We start from the raw sequence: 21,134 nt of genomic DNA, 5'->3' as shown, positions 1-21,134 counted from the left end.
CAAATATATAAGAAAATGTATAAAAGAAAATGAAAAAATATTGAATACATAAAAATATATAAAAATAAAAATATATAAAAAATCTAAAAATAAATTCAACTGTACACCAAATTATACCATTTATTATTATATAATTTATTAAACTATTTGCATTAAAAAATTTACCATTACAAATTTACATTAAAAATATACACAAATTATATAATTGAAAAGCTTTAAAGCTCATCCCTCGGACTAACAGGAACAATGCAGGTGTCCGAAAATCACAAAACATGCATCTTTACGTACTCCATGTAACGTCTTAATCTATATTGAATATTTCTTTTCTCATAACCACTTAAAAATATGAAATTCTCCCCGAACATGTTAATATTAAATTATTTTTATCCCATTGAACTTTGTCGGTCAAGTAATTTCTTCTCCTCTACGATACAACCAAAAAATTTCTTCAACCTTCGTGTGTAATTTGAAAATAGGAATAGGTGTTTGTTTTTGAAATTTGTAAGTCTGTGAATAAGAAATAGTGATGAGAGCGACATGATATAAAATTCTGCAATGGGTGGAGAATGGAAAGTGCAGTCATGTTCATCAGAGTCGCCTGTACACAAGGCAGACAATGTAGTGCGAGAAGAACTTTACAGAATTTGGCAGACCGAGGAACCTTCAGAGGAAGCATGGTTGGTTCTTGAAACAGACCCTCCAAAGCCTATTGAGCGGGTGGAAATAGTGAATGCAGGGGCGTCTCTTATAGAGCTTTATGGCTTGCCTGAAGATAGGTCTGAAGAAGAATTATTATTATCCACACAGCAGGTGATGACACTTAAGGATCTTACCAACAAGACTAATAGGACCAGGAGTTTTACCTATACCATTCCCCAAAAACTTTCTCCCATTGCTGCAGAAAAGAGGTAATATTTTAAAATTTTAAAGCTGCCCTGTTCAAATTCTTTGCCCATTTTAATTGGGGTTTTCTTTTCTCATCTTTCTTCTTCATAAATACTAGGCTTAGGGACCATAGACGAAGAAAAAAATGATTGAAAAAGCTAGCGATCCTTAATTTAAAGCTCACCAGAATTTCATATACAGCCCATTTTTCACATCAATTTGAAGTGGGATTTTAATATATATCTTTATACTTTATTTTGTTACTATTCATTAGGTTTATGCCATATGTTTACTTTTATTTATTTTTTAGGTGCAGAAGCATCCGTTAACTTTTTTTATTACGTTAGGCTTTAATCGGAGAATTTTCCACCGCAAAGGCAACACTGTGAACAAACCCTATTTTTTAAAAATGTTGAATCATTTTGCGTTAGGGATACGAAGTGTGCAAGCGTTTAGGTGTTTAACATACTTGAATTGGAATTGAGTTATAATGAATATAATTCTGTTATTGGATGGTTGATTCATTTAGGAGGAGCGTACCTGTGTTGAGGGATATTCCATATGGGTTTCAGTGTCTCAGATTGCTATATCATCTATTTAAGTTGAGCTTGATGTGAGAGTGTTTTTACTTATTTTAATCTCGGATTCCGGGGGATGGCTGCTAGATTTTGATCGCGAGTCATTATAGCAGTAAGCGACTCCCATATTTTAAATTTACTGCTAGACCACAGCCTGCTTTTTTCCTTTTTAACGATAAATTTTGGAATCTTTACGCTTTTCAAGAGCTTCTAGGATTGTTCAGGCAGGCCCTCTTTAACCCAGGTCATCGTCAGACATTGGCCCTTTCATGGTGACTGATGAGGATGCCAGCCTTTCTTTTCCTCCCAACTCCGATGCAGAACAAGTCCTTGTTTCTCTGGACCGTTGCTTTCCGTGATTAGTTTGCTTGTATTACACGGTTTTATATTTGGCACTTATTTCCAGGGTATGCCAGTTCAGGTTGACTTAGAGGTGAATTTCCACCTCAAAATGAATTTTGTCCTTAAGATTAAATCCTTTGAAAATTTCTTCATTCCACATCTCAACCTAGGAACTCCTAACTTAATTTACCCATTTCTAATGGACAAGACATCACCTTCCTTAAGAGCTAGGAGCCGAAACTATTGCCGAGCTATGCAAGACTAACTAACCTAAGCAAAAACAACCATCCTAATGAGAAAAAAAGTGGGGTCCTGTTGTGACCTTTTCACACATCGCCCCATTGCTAACATGACCCCCTCTTTTCCTGCTGTCTACGTGTTTAGGTTAGGGTTTTGGGCTGCTTTGTGGGCAATTTTGTTTTCCCTTGCGCCCGAGTCTCGGAGTTTTGATCATGCCTATCAAACGCGTAAAGTTTAGATTTTAAATGATCCTAGTTTTGTCTAAGTGTTGACCCCTTTGAGCGTTAACGTGTTTTTGAACGTCCACGTCGGTGATATTAAAGTGCTAAGGTATTTCAAGACCTTTTGGAGTTGTTTTCTTGCTCCTAGGAAGCTTTTCAAGTTGATTTTGCACTTTATCCCGACAAGTTTCCTTGTTTTTCGCTCAAATTTTTGGGGAATTTGCCTAAGTCCAAATGAGTTTTATTGAATTTTGAAGTTTTCTAGTGATTCCGAGTGGAATAATCATCATTTTCCGGATGAAATTCATATTCTAAGGGTTAGAAGGTCAAAATTCCATACTAGAGGTGCTTTTCCCTTCATATTCCTAACTACCCATGGTTTTCCCCACTCAAAATCTGGATTGGACATGGATTTCTTCTGAAATCCATACTTGCATCTTTTTTCCACCACTGTGAATCCACACTAGGGTCGATTTTCCCCTGGAAGTGCTAAATTTTGATTAAGTGTCAGGATTTATCCTGACTACCCACGTTTTTCCACCGGGGAGTGTGGATTGGATTGCGGATGATGTTTGTCATGATTTCACACCTAGATCGATTTTCCACTGGGTCATTTGTGACAAGTTTTTTGAAGATTTTTGTGCAGACTCTCATTCTAGACTGAAGTCGATTTTCCACTAAGAGTATTTTTTATTGGTTTTGAGTCCCGATTTTCATCCAGACTGAGGTCGTTTTTCCACCAAAGGGGTATTTTGAATGAATGAAGTGATTTTTGTCCGGAATTTTTATTCCACACTCAAATCGATTTTCCCCTAGCCCATTTTGTGTGCATTTTGATGAATTTTATTGGGATTTTCTAATCCCTACTCAAATCAATTTTCCCTAGAGGCTCAAATTTTGATTTAATTTGCAATATTTTAATAAAGTGAGCCCCATTTTAATTATTTTTTAATGAAAGGTAACGATTATTTAAAAAATATAAAAACAATTAATAATTTGCAATAAGCATTTAATGTTTTGAACCTTCTAGAAGCAAATTGTTTTGCCAGGCAAGTATAAGATTGAGTTTTTTATCCCACATTGCTTGTGTGGTGAAAGTAAGGGATGAAAGCAAGTTTAAGAGAGGAGTCTCCAGCATTATTTTATTATTGAATTTGCCAGGTGTTTCCATGCAAGTGCGATTTTCTCTCTTAGTGGTGAATTTTGGTGAAGCGATTGGTTGAAGACTCCATTCTTCTCCATTTTGTCCAGATTAGCAACCTTTTGGTGGCTGCCATTAATGGCTTAATGCCACAATTTTCCAAGTTTGGTGCTATTTTCGGTGTGTTTGGCGATTTTGGTGAAGGGTGGCGTTTTTGGTATTGACAAACTTTGGTTATTTTCCTTGACACCACTATCATTGCTTGCTGGTTGACCTCCATTGTTAGCAGATTGTGTGCAGATTGAAGTAAATTTTGAAGACATTTTCAGACTTGAAGTGTTTGGCGCCATGATTGGAAAAATGCAATTTTGATTTAGCAAGAGTTTTGTGCCATTTTTGGGTGGATTACCTCATGTTTGGTGGTCACCATTATTCCCTACTTGCTGATGTTGCTTCAGATCCGAGTCTTGACACCATTATTGCAGTTGGTTCAGCCTCCATTGTTGGCTGGTTATCAATTTTCAGACTTAAATTTCATTGCCCAGCGAACTCCAACCTTAGCGATTTATCTTTGGGAGCATTTTCAGGTCATTTTCAGTCAATCACTTGACCATTTGAGGGCTGTTACAGGTCTGCAACTTCGCCATGGCTGCTTGTCCTCAGAAAATTTAACTCTTACCAGCCATACCATTATTCCCGGATTTGACTTGTTTTTCATCAAATTCATGCACATTTAAGTGATTGCAACATGCTTTAAAAGTTAATTTGCAGGTTGTCTTCAGATTTTGTTGACCTCCATTGTTGACTATGGAAGGTGTCCTTAGACATATTTTCGTGTGAAAACACAATCTTTCACGTCTTTCCCTAGTCACTCTTGATCCGGTATACTCTTTTGCACTTTGACTTGCACAAAATTTCTAAGTATAAGGAAGTGTTGATTTTATGAGGGTTTCATACCCTAACTTTGTCACATTTTGTATTTTACTTGTTGAAATCTATCTAGAGTGTGGACTACTTTCTTGATTTCCATACCTTAATTAAGTCTAAATGCTAACTTCCTAAGTGTTAACTTCGAGCTTCGTACAAGAGCGATGTCGAAGTCCGGACTTAAGGAAAGGAGAGAGCATCATAAGATACTAGAGACTGGATTCTATCCTGAATCCAAGATGTCGTCCAGATGGAAGGAGATTACGGACACGAACATGCATTTCCTGAACTTGAAACAAATGCGACAGTGGATGTTCGGAATTGGAAGCCAGATTCCTTTCCCAGCCTATGTGAATATTATGAAGAGTGGCATTTTCCAAGCCGCTGGATTTCCACAATCCATACAGTGTAGTGAACTTATCCTGGAGTGTGCACGATGTTATGATCCTCGCTTTCGAATGATCAAGACTCCTAAGGGTGTTGTCATTGTCCACCTTTCTGAGGATGCGATTGCTGAAGTGTTCGAAATTCCACGTGGAGCAGACATGAAGGATGTAACTAAAGATGAATATGAAGACAAATATAAGAAGAAAATGGATGCGTGTAAAGCTATAGTGAATAAGGAGTGGATGATTGAGCCTAGGCTACATCATTCCAAGGCTCCCAAGACACTCATGTGCACAAATTTCAAAGAAGAATATAGTGATTTAGTATTCCTGCTTAACCGATTGATGGGAATGTCGTAGGGTGCAATATACAATGGATGGATGTTCTATTTCATCCAAGATTGTCTAAGAGGAACATTAATAAACTGGTCTAGAGTTATAAGTGGCAATCTGGACTTTCAGCTGAGGAATGTAGAGCGGTCCAAGTCATTTACCATGACTTCCTACCTGGTGTACCTGCTTGCATGGTTTGTTACATACAAAAGATTGATATGCAGAGGTGAAGTCGAGAATGGACAAGGACAATTCAGGAGTTACGAGTGCTACCCACAGTTGAACATGTATAGAGTTGAAGATTACAAGAGAGTGAATGATGTATTCATAGTGTACATCACGCAGATGCTACAAGGTGGAATCCACAGGAGGTTGTCCAAAGAAGCAACATAATTGATAGAGAAATATGGATCGTGGTATATTTGGTTTTCCACTTTCACGTACCTCAGGATTCATGGATTTCAATCCGAACCCTACCGGCTTCCTAGGTATCCGTCCGACAGAATGATCTTGTTGGAAGTGGTGAGACAACTTCTAGAGTTTGATTCCATTCAGAAAGAGAAGCACAGGACAGGCATGACATTCCCTATTTCAGTTGGGAAAACGTTGGAGGTTTGCCAGTCCGCCTCGGCCGCCAGCATAGTGAGTGATGAGCTTGCATTTTATCGATTTTCAACCTACAAGAAAAGAGAAAGATTTGATCCAGATAAGAAAGTTCGAAGGATCAGGGGAGAGAAGTTCATCCATAAAGTAGACATAGAATATTATTGGGCCAACTTGATGGACGAGCAGGCAGTAAAGAGACGAATGTGGTCCAGAATGTCATTGGATTTTATGAGGAAGTGTGGACTTTTCCTCATTCCTGATCAAGTGTTAGATGATAGAGATCATACGCATCCACAATATGAAAATGAAATGAAGAAGGCGATCTTATTACCCAATTGGTCAAAATCAGAAGAAATAGATTTGAAGATATTGGTGAGAGAAGTCTTGAGTTTCTCCCGAGCATGGGTAGATATTCAAATGAATAAGTTAGTTGATATGGGTGTTTCCTTCACTTATGAAAAGATGAAACCGAAAGAATCCGCTTCTAAGGATGATCAGAGGACTATCAGTGATGTCAGGATTCATGCAGATGAAGAGAGTCAAGCTCCCAAGAGATGGAAAAACATACCAGGAGAAGTCAAGTCTAGAGGGAAGAAGATTGAGGAAGTCAAGAAGAAGAAACAAAAGATTACCATTCCTTTGTCTCCCATTCCTTCACCCCCTCTCACCGTCTCATCAATCAAGGAAATTGAAATGACAGAACAGAACAAGGAGACCCAACAATGTTCCAACACAGTGATATTGTCAGAAATGTTCAGGATTTACATGCCATAGCGACATTTGCTCCACCAAATGAGAATGATGATCAACTAGGATCCCCTACTGTCCTTTTGGAGGTTAGTTTGGGAAATAAAGTATATGATTTGACTAGGAGCAATCCAAATGATGATGATGATGTTATCTTGGCATTGAGAGGGCTTGATCGAGAGATGTGTCTCGATGATGGTATGGAGATGGCCGCTATTCCTGATTGGTTGATGAAGAGTATGGAGAAAAGTAAGAAAATAATAGAAGTGCAACATATTGACGACATTGATGACTACTTAGCTAGGAGCAATAAGGAAAAAGAACCAAAGAGAGCTGAGATTTTGTCACACATAGCTAGAGATGAGATAGGAATGCGGATTGCGCAAGTGGCTGTTCCTATTGGAGGTGTCACGGAGGACATTGCTACCTCTATGGATTTCTAGATTACTTTAGTTGCCCTTGGCCGTACTACAAGAGAGCAAGAATTTTAGGAGGTAGGTGATAACCTTAAGGCGATCAGTGCAAGATTGGATAGAGAGATTGAAGAAAAAGAGATGTATAGAGAAGAGAAAATCAGACTTAAAGAGTACATTGCAGGGATAAGGCGTGAGAATCCCACCCTTATTTCCCCTATCGTAGTTGATCGTGGACGACATTCACAGTATGAGGCAGTGAGAGATACACTCTCAGAGGTGGAGAAATGGATCGAAAGTGCATGAAAGCAAGCAGATGATTTTTTTACTCAGTTTGTCCAGGCATATGATAGGACAATAGGGCTCATGTTTAGAATCCAGTATTTGGAGGGAGTTTGGGAAGAATTCCGGCCTATCTAGGAGAAGACTATTCCACGCCTCGGAGCTTTGAAGAAGATTCCAAAGTCCACATTGATCAGGGAGAACATTGTGCATAGTGGAGACATATATGATTTCCATGGTTGGTATTGTTCGTTAGCCATGAAGAAATCAACTTTTGAGAGTACCCAGTTGAGTTGTACAGAGATGGAAGGATCAATTCATGACATTCAACTGAAGATCTTTGCCTCAATTGAGGAGTTATTGGGCGTAGTTGTTAGTGATGCAAGTGGTTTACACTTAGCAGAGTTAAGAGACAAGATGAAACTTATGATTTCCATGGTTGGTATTGTTCACTAGCCATGAAGAAATCAACTTTTGAGAGTGCCCAGTTGAGTTGTACAGAGATGGAAGGATCAATTCATGACATTCAGCTGAAGATCTTTGCCTCAATTGAGGAGTTGTTGGGCGTAGTTGTTAGTGATGCAAGTGGTTTACACTTAGCAGAGTTAAGAGACAAGATGAAACTTATGTATTTTTGCTAGTTAGACTCTTTGAAGAAGAGTCAGATAGATGATTTGGTCTTTTTGTTGATTCATGTTCATAGTTCGCAGAAGCTCATGCCAGATTGGGAGAACACTTTGGATGTTTGCTCGGATACGTTGGACGTGATTGATTTACAACAAGATACCTTACCCAACATTTCCATGGAGGAGTTAGATTCTATATTGGTTAGATTCTTGGAGTATGCTAGGAAAGAGAGAGCTGTAGGGAAGAATCTTTTGGAAGATTCCTTATTTGATGACTAGGTATCTTTTTATTGGGCCATATGTTGGTGGCACCATTTTTGATGGAAACCCTAATTAGGGCAATTCTAGGGTTTTGTTGGCACGATCTTGGCCCTTGATTTAGTTTTAATCTTGGCCATCCATTTTGTATGAGACTCTATATATACCCCCTTGTCTCTCATTTGTAAGAGAGTTTTTGTAGAATTTTTGGTATATGCTGCAGCTATTTGAATCTATATCATTGTTCAATTGTTGGTGATTTTGCTCTTCAAATGTTGTTTTGCATTCAGGGTTCTCAATTCCTCCAAGTTAAATTAGAAAGTTAGATTAGAATTTTCTTTTCATGTATGTTAGATTGAGTGGAAGATTTGTTGAGTATATTTGTGTGGAATCATTAATCCATACCACTAGCCTCTTGCCGTTGGTAAGTGCGCCTTGTGTGGTCAATTGGAAATTTGAGTAAGCTTAGCTTCAATTATTATGCATTCCTTGACAAGCGTCAACTTGGATGGTGTCAATGTGCGATGGTAATAGTTAGAAAATCAATAAGTATACCTTAGATGATTGCACTAAGCTTGTGTCAATGCCTGTTTGTGAGACCTTGCCTAGTTCGATTCCACCTAATTTGTTCATCATTTCCTACATTCCTAGGATTAGAATAGATTTCTTGAACCCTATTCCTTTTCCCCCTTTTTTAGTAAATTTGGTAAAATCAAAATTTAGAGCTACATTGCCAAATTTTAAGTTGTCAGCACACCTATTCCGCATTTTCACGATCAAAGAAGATAATTTGAACATTTGTGTAAGTCCCCAAGTGAACACAACAATTCACATCAGCCATTGAGTTACCCACTCGTCAAGACCGGACATGTAGAAACCTTGGAATCATTTTAGTTGATCTTAGCCTTAGCATCTGAGGTGATTTTGTCCAAGAGGGTAAATTACCTTGGTATTTTATTCTGAAATGTTATGTGCATAAAACACGCATCAACAGGTTCCCATTTGCAATGGGGCAATTTGTGAAAATGTCACAATAGGTTCTTGTTGTTGAGGGTCTATCTGAACCACTCAAGGGTTTGGTAAGGGCATTTGATCTTCATCCCTTGGAAGAGGCCATCAATAGAGCTCTAAATTTGTAGGATTTAGTGACCAAAAATTAATTTTACTCCAAGAATGCACCACTGATGCTAAATAAAAAGCTTCTTCATAAGAGTTTCCCTCAACCTAAGGTGCTACTGCCTAAACCAAACAAGGATGAGGAATGCAGGAATGACTTTGAAGGAAAAAGTTGTGCTTCTCGTGTAGAGAGCTATGGACTCCTAGACATACGTGCTTGGGTAAAGGACAAATACATTACATTGAAGTAAGGTCATAGTCAGAGGATCAGAGGTATTTGAAGATTTTGTTGATATATTGTTGGAGTAGAACACACAGTCACAAAGGAGAGTTGATTCACCAAGTATTGATAATGCTTCAAGTGTCGCTGATTATATCACAAATATTGCTGAGTATGAGAAAGAGATCGATTTCAAAGGCTTGCACTGATAGATTGCTGTACTTACCTATCGTGACCATTTCACACATCGCCCCATCAAAATGGGGACCCCTCTCTTTTTTTTGGTCTTGCTTTCTCTTAGCTTAGTTTTTTCTCTGCTTGCTAGGTGTTTTGAGTGAGTTAGTGGTCACCTTGGCCGGGTAAGTTACGGTTTCCTTCACAAAGCTTGCCTAGGGTTCTTTTCAAAGCCAAATTTGACCTAAGCTTGGGAAAGTCATTTGTTTTGTGCCTAGAGCCTTGATGTAATTTTAGAGGGATCTTGCCTTTGAAAGATGGAAAATGTATATTTTGCAAAGAAGAGAAGTTTGAGTCAGGATGAGTCAAGGTTGTAAGTTTTTTTTTGGCCAGAGTCTTGTCTTTTGTCGAGTCAAAGTCAATTGAATGAAGCCAGTGATCAAAGTATAGGCTTGGAAGGCGAATGCTAGCATGAACGAGCTTGGAGAGATGTAATCATAAGGAGTTGGCTTGAAAATTTGAAGAAAAAGTTAAAGATGTGAGCTAAAACATGAATTTTGCTCTTAACCCTTCCAAAGGGTCCAGAGCAAAATTTCCCAAAAGGACCTAATTCTTCAACTAAGTCATTGAATGGTTGAACAAATTTGCAAGGATATGGAAGGAAATGGATCTAGGATCAAGTCTAAGGCAAAGCCAAGTCAAATTTGAGGTGAATTGAGCCTAGAAGAAATTTCGCTTGTGACCCTTCCAAAGGGTCCAGAGCGAATTTCTCCATAAGGCATTCTACCTTCCCCAAAACTATGAACTAATCCTTGTCCTAGGCATTTGTGAAAGCAAAGTTCTTGTTTTGATAGGGAAAGGTTGGAGATGAAGTCAAGATTTGAGCCTAAGCTTGAATTTCGCTCTTGACCCTCCCAAAGGGTCCAGAGCGAAATTCTTGGGAGACCTTATTTCTTCACTAAAACCTTGAAGTAAACATCACTTTGAGGGTAAGATGACTTGATGATGATAGAAGAAGGTTTGAGAAGTTAGATCCAAGGCAAAGAAAGGAGAAAGGGGGTGTGAAATGAGCTCAAAGACAAATTTCGCTCTTGACCCTTCCAAAGGGTCCATAGTGAAATTTCCCATAACCCCTATTTGCTCCTTGTTATGACCAAGATTTTTGACTTCTAAGGCATGGTTGGGAAGGCTTTGATGCATTATTGCCTTTGAAAGGTAGTTTAAGGCAATGAAGTGGTGAAAATCAACCTAAAGGAAGAATTTCGCTCCTGACCCTTCCAAAGGGTCCAGAGCGAAATCCTCAACTTAACTCTCTATTTTGCCTAATGCATTAAAAAGACCTTGTTTCTAGTTAAATAGATGGCAAATTGACTTGATTATGGTGAGAAGAGATTGGATAGGTCAAGTTGGAGGTGAGTTGAGAGGAAAAGAAGTGTGAAATCAACCTAAAGGGCAAATTTCGCTCCTGACCCTTCCAAAGGGTCCAGAGCGAAATTTCCCATAAGCACTATTTTCTTCCTTGATTAAACCAAAATCTTTGTTCCTTGGACATAGTTGGGAGTGGAGTGATATGTTCTTGCCCTAAGAAGTGAAGGAAATTAAGGATTTTGTCCAAAAATGTGAATTTCGCTCTTGACCCTTCCAAAGGGTCCAGAGCGAAATTCTTAAAAACATCTAATTTGTTCATGTTTGAGATCAAGATTTGGTTTCCTAAGGCATTGGTGGAAAGAAGATTATAATTTACTTGCCTTGAGAAGCAATTTGGAGCAAGGAAGGGATGGAATTGTGTCTTAATCATGAATTTCGCTCCTGACCCTTCCAAAGGGTCCAAAGCGAAATCTCTTGAACTCCCTATTTTCACCTTGTTTGAGCTAGGCAAAAGGCTAGTTGTTTGATCATGATGGCAAGAGGATTGAAAAGTTAAATTCAAGGCTATGAAATGATGAAAATGTAAGGTAAATTGAGCAAAATAGCAAAAATCGCTCTGGACTCCTGACCCTTCCAAAGGGTCCAGAGCGAATTTTCATAAGATTCTCCTCCTTGCTTCAAACTTGGACCAATTTTGTGCCTTGGAGCCTTAGTTAGAACGTTAGGAAGCAACTGAAGATTGAAAAAGTGGAAGATTTGAGCCTGAAAGCAAAAAATCGCTCCTGACCCTTCCAAAGGGTCCAGAGCGAAATGTCTTGAAGAGAGGTGTTTTGCTAATTGAGATGTCTAGACAAGCCTCCTTGAGGGTGGTTTAAGCCTTTCCCGCATCATGAATCTTCTAATGATCATGAAGACTAAGTGTGCCTTCATCAAATATTGATGAAACTTCAACATCTCCTAGGTTCGCTTATGTCCCTTCCAAGAGTGCACAAGCAAATTTGATATTTAAAGGCATATACCTCTTGAACAAACAAAAGCGAAAGTGTATTGCATTATTGTAAAAAATCCGAATGGAGAGGAGACTAGATACAAGTCGGCCTAGAAGCAAACAAGGTGGTTTGCATTGATAAACCAACTTCATCCTTGGCACCAAAAGCAAGTTTCAATTTCCAATAAAGAAGTCGGCCAGATTGGGAGAGATGCAATTAAATTTTTTTTTTTATATAGACATTTATAACAAAGTTGGCCTCTTGAGGGAAAGGGTGGAAATGCCTATAAAGGAAAGTAAATTTCAAAACCATTAATCATTCATTCACACATTCGTTTCTAAAAGCGAATTTAAGGAGCAGACCTAGGAGGCGAATTTTATCAGCAGACTTCATCAAGTGTCAAAGAAGCTGATTTCAGACCTGAAGATGGAAGGTTAATAATCTTCATGAGCTGGATTAGACAAAGAACAAACTAGTAAGAAAACAAGTTCCAGCAGATGGTGGGCGAATTTCAAGTTTGAAAAGGTGAAAAGAGATCCTATAAAGGCAGGTCAAGGCAGATTTAACCTTTCAAATTTCAGACCTGATCCTCTCAAGGACAATTCAGAAGATCAGAAAAGACGAACTTAAGGTGCAGATCTGAAGCTTTTAGCAGAATAAACTCCTTTGAACATCACTTGGAAAGAAGGCGAATTCAACAGCAATTTTCCCTTTTACCCATCTTTTTCAGGTTGATAGCTAGAGATCAAGATTAAGGTATGTGCAATCTAATTTTTTGAAGGTGTCTTGAAGATCTGATTCAATTCAATATCAATTCTTTTGGAGTTAAGTCTTCATGATTTGGCTTGATTCATAGGTGATATCAATTTGAAAATTCATAATTTTAAAGGTTTATCATTTTATTGAAGGTCAAATTGTTCTTTTAAGGTCTCGAATCACCTATCTAGGTTACTATACCTAAACCTAACTTAAGCCTTTTTCCAGGTAACAAATGGCCACCCCCAAAGCAAGTGGATCCTCTACCCGACAAGCTCTCATTAAAGAAGATCAAAAGAATGACGATTTGAAGACAAGGATCGTATCCAAATGGAGCAATATTGGAGACACCAACTTAGGAAACTTCAATGTGAAGAAGTTTCGAGAGGCACCCTACATCGGCAAGCCATCTCCCATAGCCAAGAAGATAATTGAGAGTGGGATCATCAAGGCTGCAGGCTTCCCTCCCGCAGTCAAATGTCATGAGCTAATGATCGAATGTGCCAGGCACTATGATTCACATTCAAGGACAATTGTAGCTAAAGATAGAACTGTCCTCGCCTATCTCTCAAAAGGAGCTATAAGTGAAGCTCTTCATCTTCCAGAACAAAGGGATATGATCTACAAGAGCCTGGAAGGAGCTAAGTCTATCTACGAAGATGACCTTGATACCTGTCTGAACTTTATCAATAAGAATTGGTTACTCAAGAGTAGGCCTCGCCTAAATAAGATACCTAATACGCCTCACAGAATTGATTTCCAAGAGGAATTCAGGGACTTGATAACCATGGTCAATCGAATTGTAGGTGCCTCCCAAGCCTTCTTTTTCAATAGATGGATGTTCTTCTTTATATAAGTGATCGTTCAAGGGAAAGGAATGTTCAACTGGGCCAGGATTATTAGCAACCACCTAGATGTGCAGTTGAGGAGGCTAGTCCCTTCTAAGTCATTCCACATGAATTCATATGATATATATTTTTTAGCCGGATGCTTTGAATATGCAGGACTACCACACAGAGGAGTTGTTGGGAGAGGACCCAGAGAGATAAGAGTATGTGATTCTTATGCTCAATTGTATCATCCACCTAAGAATTACTACAAGCTAGTCAACGATACTTTCACAATGCATATCACTAGGACATTACAAGGAGGGATTCACCATCGACTATCTCTAGAAGCACAAGAACTTGTGAAGAAACATGGTGCAGGGTTCATTCAATTTCCTAAATTCACCTACATTAGGATCCATGGATGTCCTTCACCTCCTTGTGTGTTGCCAAGGTATCCTACAGATAGAATAGTACTACTTGAGGTGAGTAGACAATTGGCAGTGTGTGCTAAGGCATCAAGACATAAGCATGGGAATGGTATCCCTATACCTATTTCACTTGGAAATTCAATTGAAGTATGACCTAATTCTCAAGCAGCTGGAGATGCAGAAAAGGAACTATCTCTCTACTCATTCACATCTTTTGCCTTGAGAGAAAATTTTGATCCTAATGGTCATATGGAAGAAACAGTTGGGAAGAAGTACAAGCATGTATTTCAAGTAGAGGACTTCTGGATGAATGTTTAGGATGATGTAGAGGTAAAAAGAAAGATGCACTCTCGATTGCCCTTAGGTCTTATCAGGAAATGCAAAGTTTATAGAATAGCAGATCAAGTACAAGACAGTGGCAGATATCTTCAATCTTTCTATGAGAAAGAAGACAAAGAAGTGAAGATAGATTGGGATGAGCAAGAAGTAGCAGACTTAAGAGCATTGGTGGATCTAGTCCTGAGTTGTACTCGCAGATGGGTGGATGTTCAGCATCAAAAGTTGAAGGAACAAAACATAGCTATGACATTCAACTTAGAAACAAGAACGGAAGGAGGAGAGGCGAGTGCAAGTGAGAACACTTCTCATTCTAAGGGGTCGAAGAGAAAGGAGGGACCAGAAAAGAGAGAATCGTCCAAGAAGAGACAGAAAGTGAATCCTGACCATCCCTCGAGTGCTTCTTCTAGACATGAAAAAGAGATAAGTCAAGGAGAGGACCAAACAAAGAAGTTGTATGAGATAGATGAGTTTATGGAATCCACGGTACAAAATGACAAACAAGACAAAGGAAGGATGCCCAACACTCATCAAGTCAATCTCTTCCTCTCCAAGTTGATGTTAATGAGCAACAAGAAGAAAGAAATGATGATGAAGGGACATCTCCTTTTAGAGGCAAGAAGCCATTGCCTGAGGAAGAACAAGTAAGAGAAGGAAAGTCTTCCATTCCAGATTAGCTTAGGGAAAGACTTACAAAGGTAGTTGTGGTTGAGGATGAAGAACAAGTTTTTGATTTTGAAAGTCTTCTAGGCAATTCTCAAGAGGAGATTGAAAGGAAGAAAGCTACAAAGATGTCAAAAGTAATCAGAGATGATGCAAGATCTAGAAAGATACAGATAGCTACACTAGCAGTGGACAAGTACGATGATGAGATTATGGCAAAAGAATATGATTTAGTGACATTTGATCTTGGTCCACTTACCTCCAAGCAAGCCATGGAAGATGCGACTGATTCAGTGAGGGCAGTTAATGATAAACTAAAAGAGGAAATGGAAAAGAATAAAAGGTTGGAAAAGGAGATTAATGCTTGGAGGAATTATATTAGCCACCTTAACCAACCATTAAGGCAATAGGATCCAGCAGTTTCACCCTTGCAGGCACTCCCTCTTGAATCAATTAATCAGGCAGAAAAGATGAAAAAATTAGCCCAACTCATGGATACATGGATTGACAGATCCTACATGGTGGCTAAGGAATTTGTAGGAAGAATGATGAAAACAGTCCACAGGGCTATCCAAGTCCTTGAGATCATTCATAATCTAGTGGTAACTGTCGATGCATTCACTCACACTAGAGACATTGTCATCCCAGTATTGCAAGTGGTAAGGACATCAAGATAGGTTTTAGCACAAGAGAGGATAATTGATGGTGGAATCCATAATCTCCTACAATGGTCAACTTTGCTCCAAATGAAAGAAGTTTTATTCAAGGACATCAATAGTATGTGCAGCCGAGTTGAGGACACTATCCATCCTATTCAGGATAAGGCGTTTGATGTTTTATGTGCAATCCTTGATAGAAGAATAGAGATTGAAACAGATGTGGACGTCCAAGAATTGGAGGATAGGATCAAGGTCATCTTTTGTAGAGAGGAAGACATAATCACAAAAGAGTAGCGAGATCAGATGTATGCTACTTTGTTTCTGATTGAGAAGACAAAAGAGTTGGAACATGGATGGGAGATGACTCTTCTTTCGGCCTTTGATGAGGTCCTTCACTTGGAGGAGCAAGTGAAGAACCTGCCTGAGATTCCCATTGCAGAGATCAAAGAGATTACGTCCAGATTCATTGAATATGCCAGAAATGAACATGGAAAAGGGAACAAAATTCTAGATGAGAAGTTGTTATGAAATGATGTGGCAATTCAATTCCTATTGGACGATGTTTCCTCGTTATTTGTGCCAATTTCTATTGGCTATGTCATGATAATGCTTATCTGATTAGTGTTATTTTTGTAGCAAACCCTAATTAGGGTCTAGGTGTCAAAATCTCAGCTCGTTGATCTTCTTTAAATCTGGGCCATTCATTGTATTTGAGAATGCTATATAAGCTCTCACTCATTTCATTTGTAGGTTAGAGTTAAGAGGAATAAGTTTATTAGCAGCAGAGAAGAAGAGTTATACAAATTTATTGAAGAGAGAAAGTTGAACAATTGTTGTTATATTTTGCTATGAGATCAATGAAATATTGAAGTTATGGTGTTTTATTGCAATCTTTGTGGCTTCTTACATGGTTGTTCATCTTCTTGAATTGCTCTTATTGAAGATAGTATTTAGATGTTAAGAGTTATATTGAGTGATAAATGTCGTGTTTGATCTTTTAGTGAAGCTCATAATCAAAACCACTAGCCTCTTATTGATTGTAAGTGTGCCTAGTGTGGTCAACTAGAGATATTGAAATTGTTTAGAGTTCAATCATTATTTGAATACCGATATGTATTCTATTGATAGTATCTATGTTCATTAATGATTCAAAAATCCTTGAATTCCCTTAGAAGATCGCACCGATTCCAGTAGAGTTGTTGTTTTATGGCAATACTGAGATTGGTAGTGTTTCACCAAGATCGCTCTCCATTTAGTCATTCTTAGGCCTAGTTTAGTATAGCCCTCTCGAATCCCCTATCTTTTGCCTTTTTTGAAACATCGGTTAGTATTAGGAAAATCCAGTTCCTCATTGGAAAAGTAGTTACAAGAACCAGCTTTCATAGAAAGTACGTAAGGCCCCTTGATGAAACAACAAACACAACGAACACTGGTGCTTATCCACAAGTAGAGAACCTACATATTAGAACCTTGGAGTTGCTCCGATTGATCCTTAGGCAAAATCTTCAGCATTCAGGGAAGCTTTATTCAAGAGAGGATAAGGTACCTTTGGGTATTTTATTTTGTGTTTGATCGTTTACAAAAGACACATCAACATTACCTTTCACCAATCTATCTGGGAATATATATATATATATATATATATATATATATATATATATATATGAATGAGGAGACATATCGATGGATAGACATGTCTACACACGTGTGGAGACATGTCTCTCCACCGATATGTCCATTCATTAATCATTGCATAATACATACCGATTCATAATCGATAGTTTATAATCCATTAACAAACCGATTCCTAATCGGTATGTTAGAATGATGATAACACAGGCATCATTAAATCGATACATATTATCGATTATCATAAAGATTGAGTAGTAAATCGATACACATTATCGATTATAGTAAAGATCAATGAAGGTAGTCGATACACAATATCGATTGGGTTTAGATCATGCACGATACTCAGTGCAGATCGATAAACACAGATTTATACTTGGAAGAAATGATGATCGACGTGTGTTCAGCCATTTGATCATTCACTCAAATGATTATTTATTACACATAGAATGAATCAATATAATGACTTATGATTTAACATCCATTTATAATTGTGTATGTATGTATATTGGTATATGTAAAATAATAATAAACTTAATTATTATTATTATGTATATTGGTATACATACATATAACAAAATCATAAATCATTCTATTGATGTAATTATCATCCATGATTATTTTTATCTGATCGAAGCTATCATCATTAACAATTTAGGTAATGGTTTGAGGAAGCCTTGTGGTGAACACTGATCATAGTAGTTCTAAATTCTTTTTGAACCAAAAAAAATTGAATGATCACCAACAAAACTGGGTGAGCAAGTTGCAAGCTTACGACTTTGCCATATAATACTTGAATGGTAAGAAAAATATGGTGGCTGATGCACTTTCTAGGAGGCATACTTTGTGCTCACTTTCCATTATTTTTGCTGATTTGAAAGTTTCCATTATTGTTGAGTATGCTACACATATGCTAATGATATCTTTGATGGGGCTGTTAAAAATGATAGGTATGTTGTGACAGAGTGGTTGATCCTCTACAAAAACAGTCTTTTTGGTGCATGAGTGTAAGATCAAGGAAAAGATTTTGAAAACCTTTTATGATACTCCACTAGTAGGACATCAAGGATATTATATTGTTTACAAGAAAATCCGTTGTTGATTTTGTAACTAGGTTAGGAAAATAAATAGGATTCGGATTGCCTTAAGGCATCATCCGAATCCTTATAGGGCAGGGCCCTATCTATTGTATTTATATGTAATGTGTAAAACAAATAGGGCTGGGCCATATTCCAATGTTGTCCGAATCCCAAAAGGGGGCTGGGCCCTGCTTCATTAAGGAGGCGTGTAAATAGGGCTGGACCCTATCTCTATGTGCACAAACTCGAATAGAGCTGGGCCCTTTATCTCCTACACGCCAAGCAACATGAAACATGTTCATCATATTATAGGGCCGACCCTATATCACTTCATGTAACGTGTGGCCCTAAATAGGTGCGCTCCCCTTGCAATATAACTTAATCATTATTATTACGCCAAAATAGGGCAAGACATAAGGTAACGTGTAAGCCCTATAATTGTAATTAAGTCTTGGCACAAAACTTAAGGTGAAGCCGACTTGAATTGGTCTCCACGCCAAATATAAATAGAGATTAATGTGTATGCATTCATCACTCATTTTTCATCATCAATGTGAAGTTAGCTCTGCAAGATCTGCCCACTCATTCTGGAGGTTAGCGAATCCTCATTGAAGGCAAGCGAACCACTTCTGATCAAGGAATCAGCGAATTACTTCTGCCATCAGCATTTGCCATTCATGCGATCTTGGACAGTGAATACATTGAAGAGGATAGCGAGTTCCTCTTGAAGGCCTACAAACATCATTAGGTCTGCAATCTTCAGTGAAGAACTACGAAGAGCTGGAAGTTGTATGCTGATGATATTCTTATATAAGAAACAGATAAGTCTGCTATCTTCTGCTGTTACATTGTGCCCTAGCTGGGTTACAACTGTAACTCTAATTCTGCCCTAGGTTGACAGTTATATCAGATAAGTAATCTGATCTTTATTGCCATTGTATTCTACAATTAATAAAAGGATCTAGATCTGATTTGTTGCTGGGTTTTTCCTCCAAGAGGGAGGTTTTCCCAGGGTAGTCTTGTGTTGTGTGATCCTCTATTTGTATGCTTTACTGTGCAACTTTAGTTTTCTGTTTATTGTGGATAATCTGATCATGAAAACTAACATCCGTGAGAGCTTTGCATAGAAGGGATTGAAGGGAGATGTTCATAAATCTATCAAAAAATGCATGACTTGCCAACAAAACGAGGGAGAACAAATTTTTCCAGCATTCTAGGAGGCCTATTTCAACCACTATCAACTGCTGATCAAATATGGGAAAGCTTATCCATGGATGTCATTACAGGAATTCCTAAGGTGCAAGGTAGAGATTGTGTTTATGATGTGGTTGATAGATTGATCAAGTGTGCACATTTTTTTGCTATTACTTCAGATTTCATGATGTCTCAATTAGCATGTATATTTTTCAAGGAGATATTTAGATTACATGGGAGATAATTAGATTGCATGGCTTGCCCAAGAACATTGTTATTGGCAGGGATAACAGATTTCTCAGTTCCTTTTGGCAAGAATTGTTTCATTTGACAGCCACAAATGTCACCAAGTACTAGCTACCATCCACAAACTGATGGTCAAACAAAGATAGTGAATAAGTAGGATTGAAGGGTACTTAAAAAATTATGTTTCAAATCAGCAAATTTCATAGATCAAATGGTTGCACTTGGGTGAATACTGCTACAATACTTAACACAACATGTCCATTGGAATGTTACCTTTTAGTGCTCTATATGGTTATGATGCACTTTCTTTGTTGACTTAAAGGAATCCAAAGAGAAGGAAGAAGGAGAAGAGATAAGCTCTAAGCTTAGAGAGCTTTCCTCAAATCTTACACTTTTCACAATGATCAACTTGTGAGTATTGAGATGGAGCAATTGATATCAAACTGTCCGTTGAAAGGACAAGTGGGACCAATAGGAGGTGACAAAGATACCCAAAACTATAGTCTCATTTTGTGGAGGACATGCATTTTGTCAATAAAATGACATATCAAGGTACATTTGGCAATCTCTCTCTTGAACAAGGTTTTGCAAATGCGTGCAAGATCACACTTGGGAGCTATTTTTTTGTAAATTCTTGTTGGTTTGGATAACATTATTAATGCATAGATTGCCACCATGGAATTGGCAATTGGTGAGTGCGGGGAAGATTTGTCTTTTGTTCAAAAGGTGGTCACAACCTCTTTTTGGATGGCTTCTCACTCATTTCTCATCTTGCTAGCTATGTTATAATTCTAGATGGCTTCCCTCTCCTCCCTAAAAACATTAGGATCAGCATTTATGGAGGTAGTATTTATGGTTGTGTCTGAGGTCTCTGACTCAATGGCCTTCTCCCTGGGCATCTCCTAAGTGCCTGCTGGCTGCCCCATGGCCTCAACTGATGGCTCCACGACATCAATTGTTGGCTCCACACTAGAAGGTGTCAAGGTGAGTGGTGTCCGCAATTGCCCAAATCCTGTCACAGGTATGGCTCCAACAGTCACACCTGAAGTAGTAAGTGGAGCCAATCCACCCTCGAATTGTAGCAAGGCTAGAGCAAAGACAACGTGTGATACATGTCCACCCAAGGGTGTGACACTATACAAAACGTATCACTTCCTCCCCTAACCCCAGAACGTATCACTTCCTCCCCTAACCCTCAAAGAAGTATCTCTTGACTCCTCTCCATTGCTATCGTCCTCCTCAATTGTCTCCGTCTCACTCTCTGATGCAACTACCTGACGCCTATGCTTCTTGTTGGATTGAGCATCATTGCTGCTTGTAAAAGTGTCCAAGTGTGTCCAGTAGAATATGAGTGGTTGGGAAGGGTCCACATGACTTTGTGGCTACAACTCATATTGGTTGGGAGGCACCTGTGTCTGTACAACATCCAAGAAAAGTCCAATAGCATGATAGGGCATGTAAA

The 21,134-nt window shown here is 38.4% G+C and overlaps 1 protein-coding gene across 1 annotated transcript in view; it reads left to right on the top strand.

Annotated features, from left to right (window-relative positions):
- Positions 1-397: 397 nt before the first annotated feature.
- The window catches only part of LOC131069288 (uncharacterized), a 122,620-nt gene continuing 101,883 nt past the window's right edge, over positions 398-21,134 (top strand). Inside the window, exon 1 of the mRNA XM_059220931.1 lies at positions 398-908. Within this exon, the coding sequence (XP_059076914.1) occupies positions 556-908 (353 nt within the window). The 5' untranslated portion in view covers positions 398-555. The remainder of the gene's footprint in view (positions 909-21,134) is intronic.

The sequence above is a fragment of the Cryptomeria japonica genome, chromosome 5 (assembly GCF_030272615.1).
Source record: "Cryptomeria japonica chromosome 5, Sugi_1.0, whole genome shotgun sequence".
NCBI lineage: Eukaryota > Viridiplantae > Streptophyta > Pinopsida > Cupressales > Cupressaceae > Cryptomeria > Cryptomeria japonica.
Note: the sequence above shows the minus strand (reverse complement) of the source record. Positions and strands in the feature narration are given on the sequence as shown.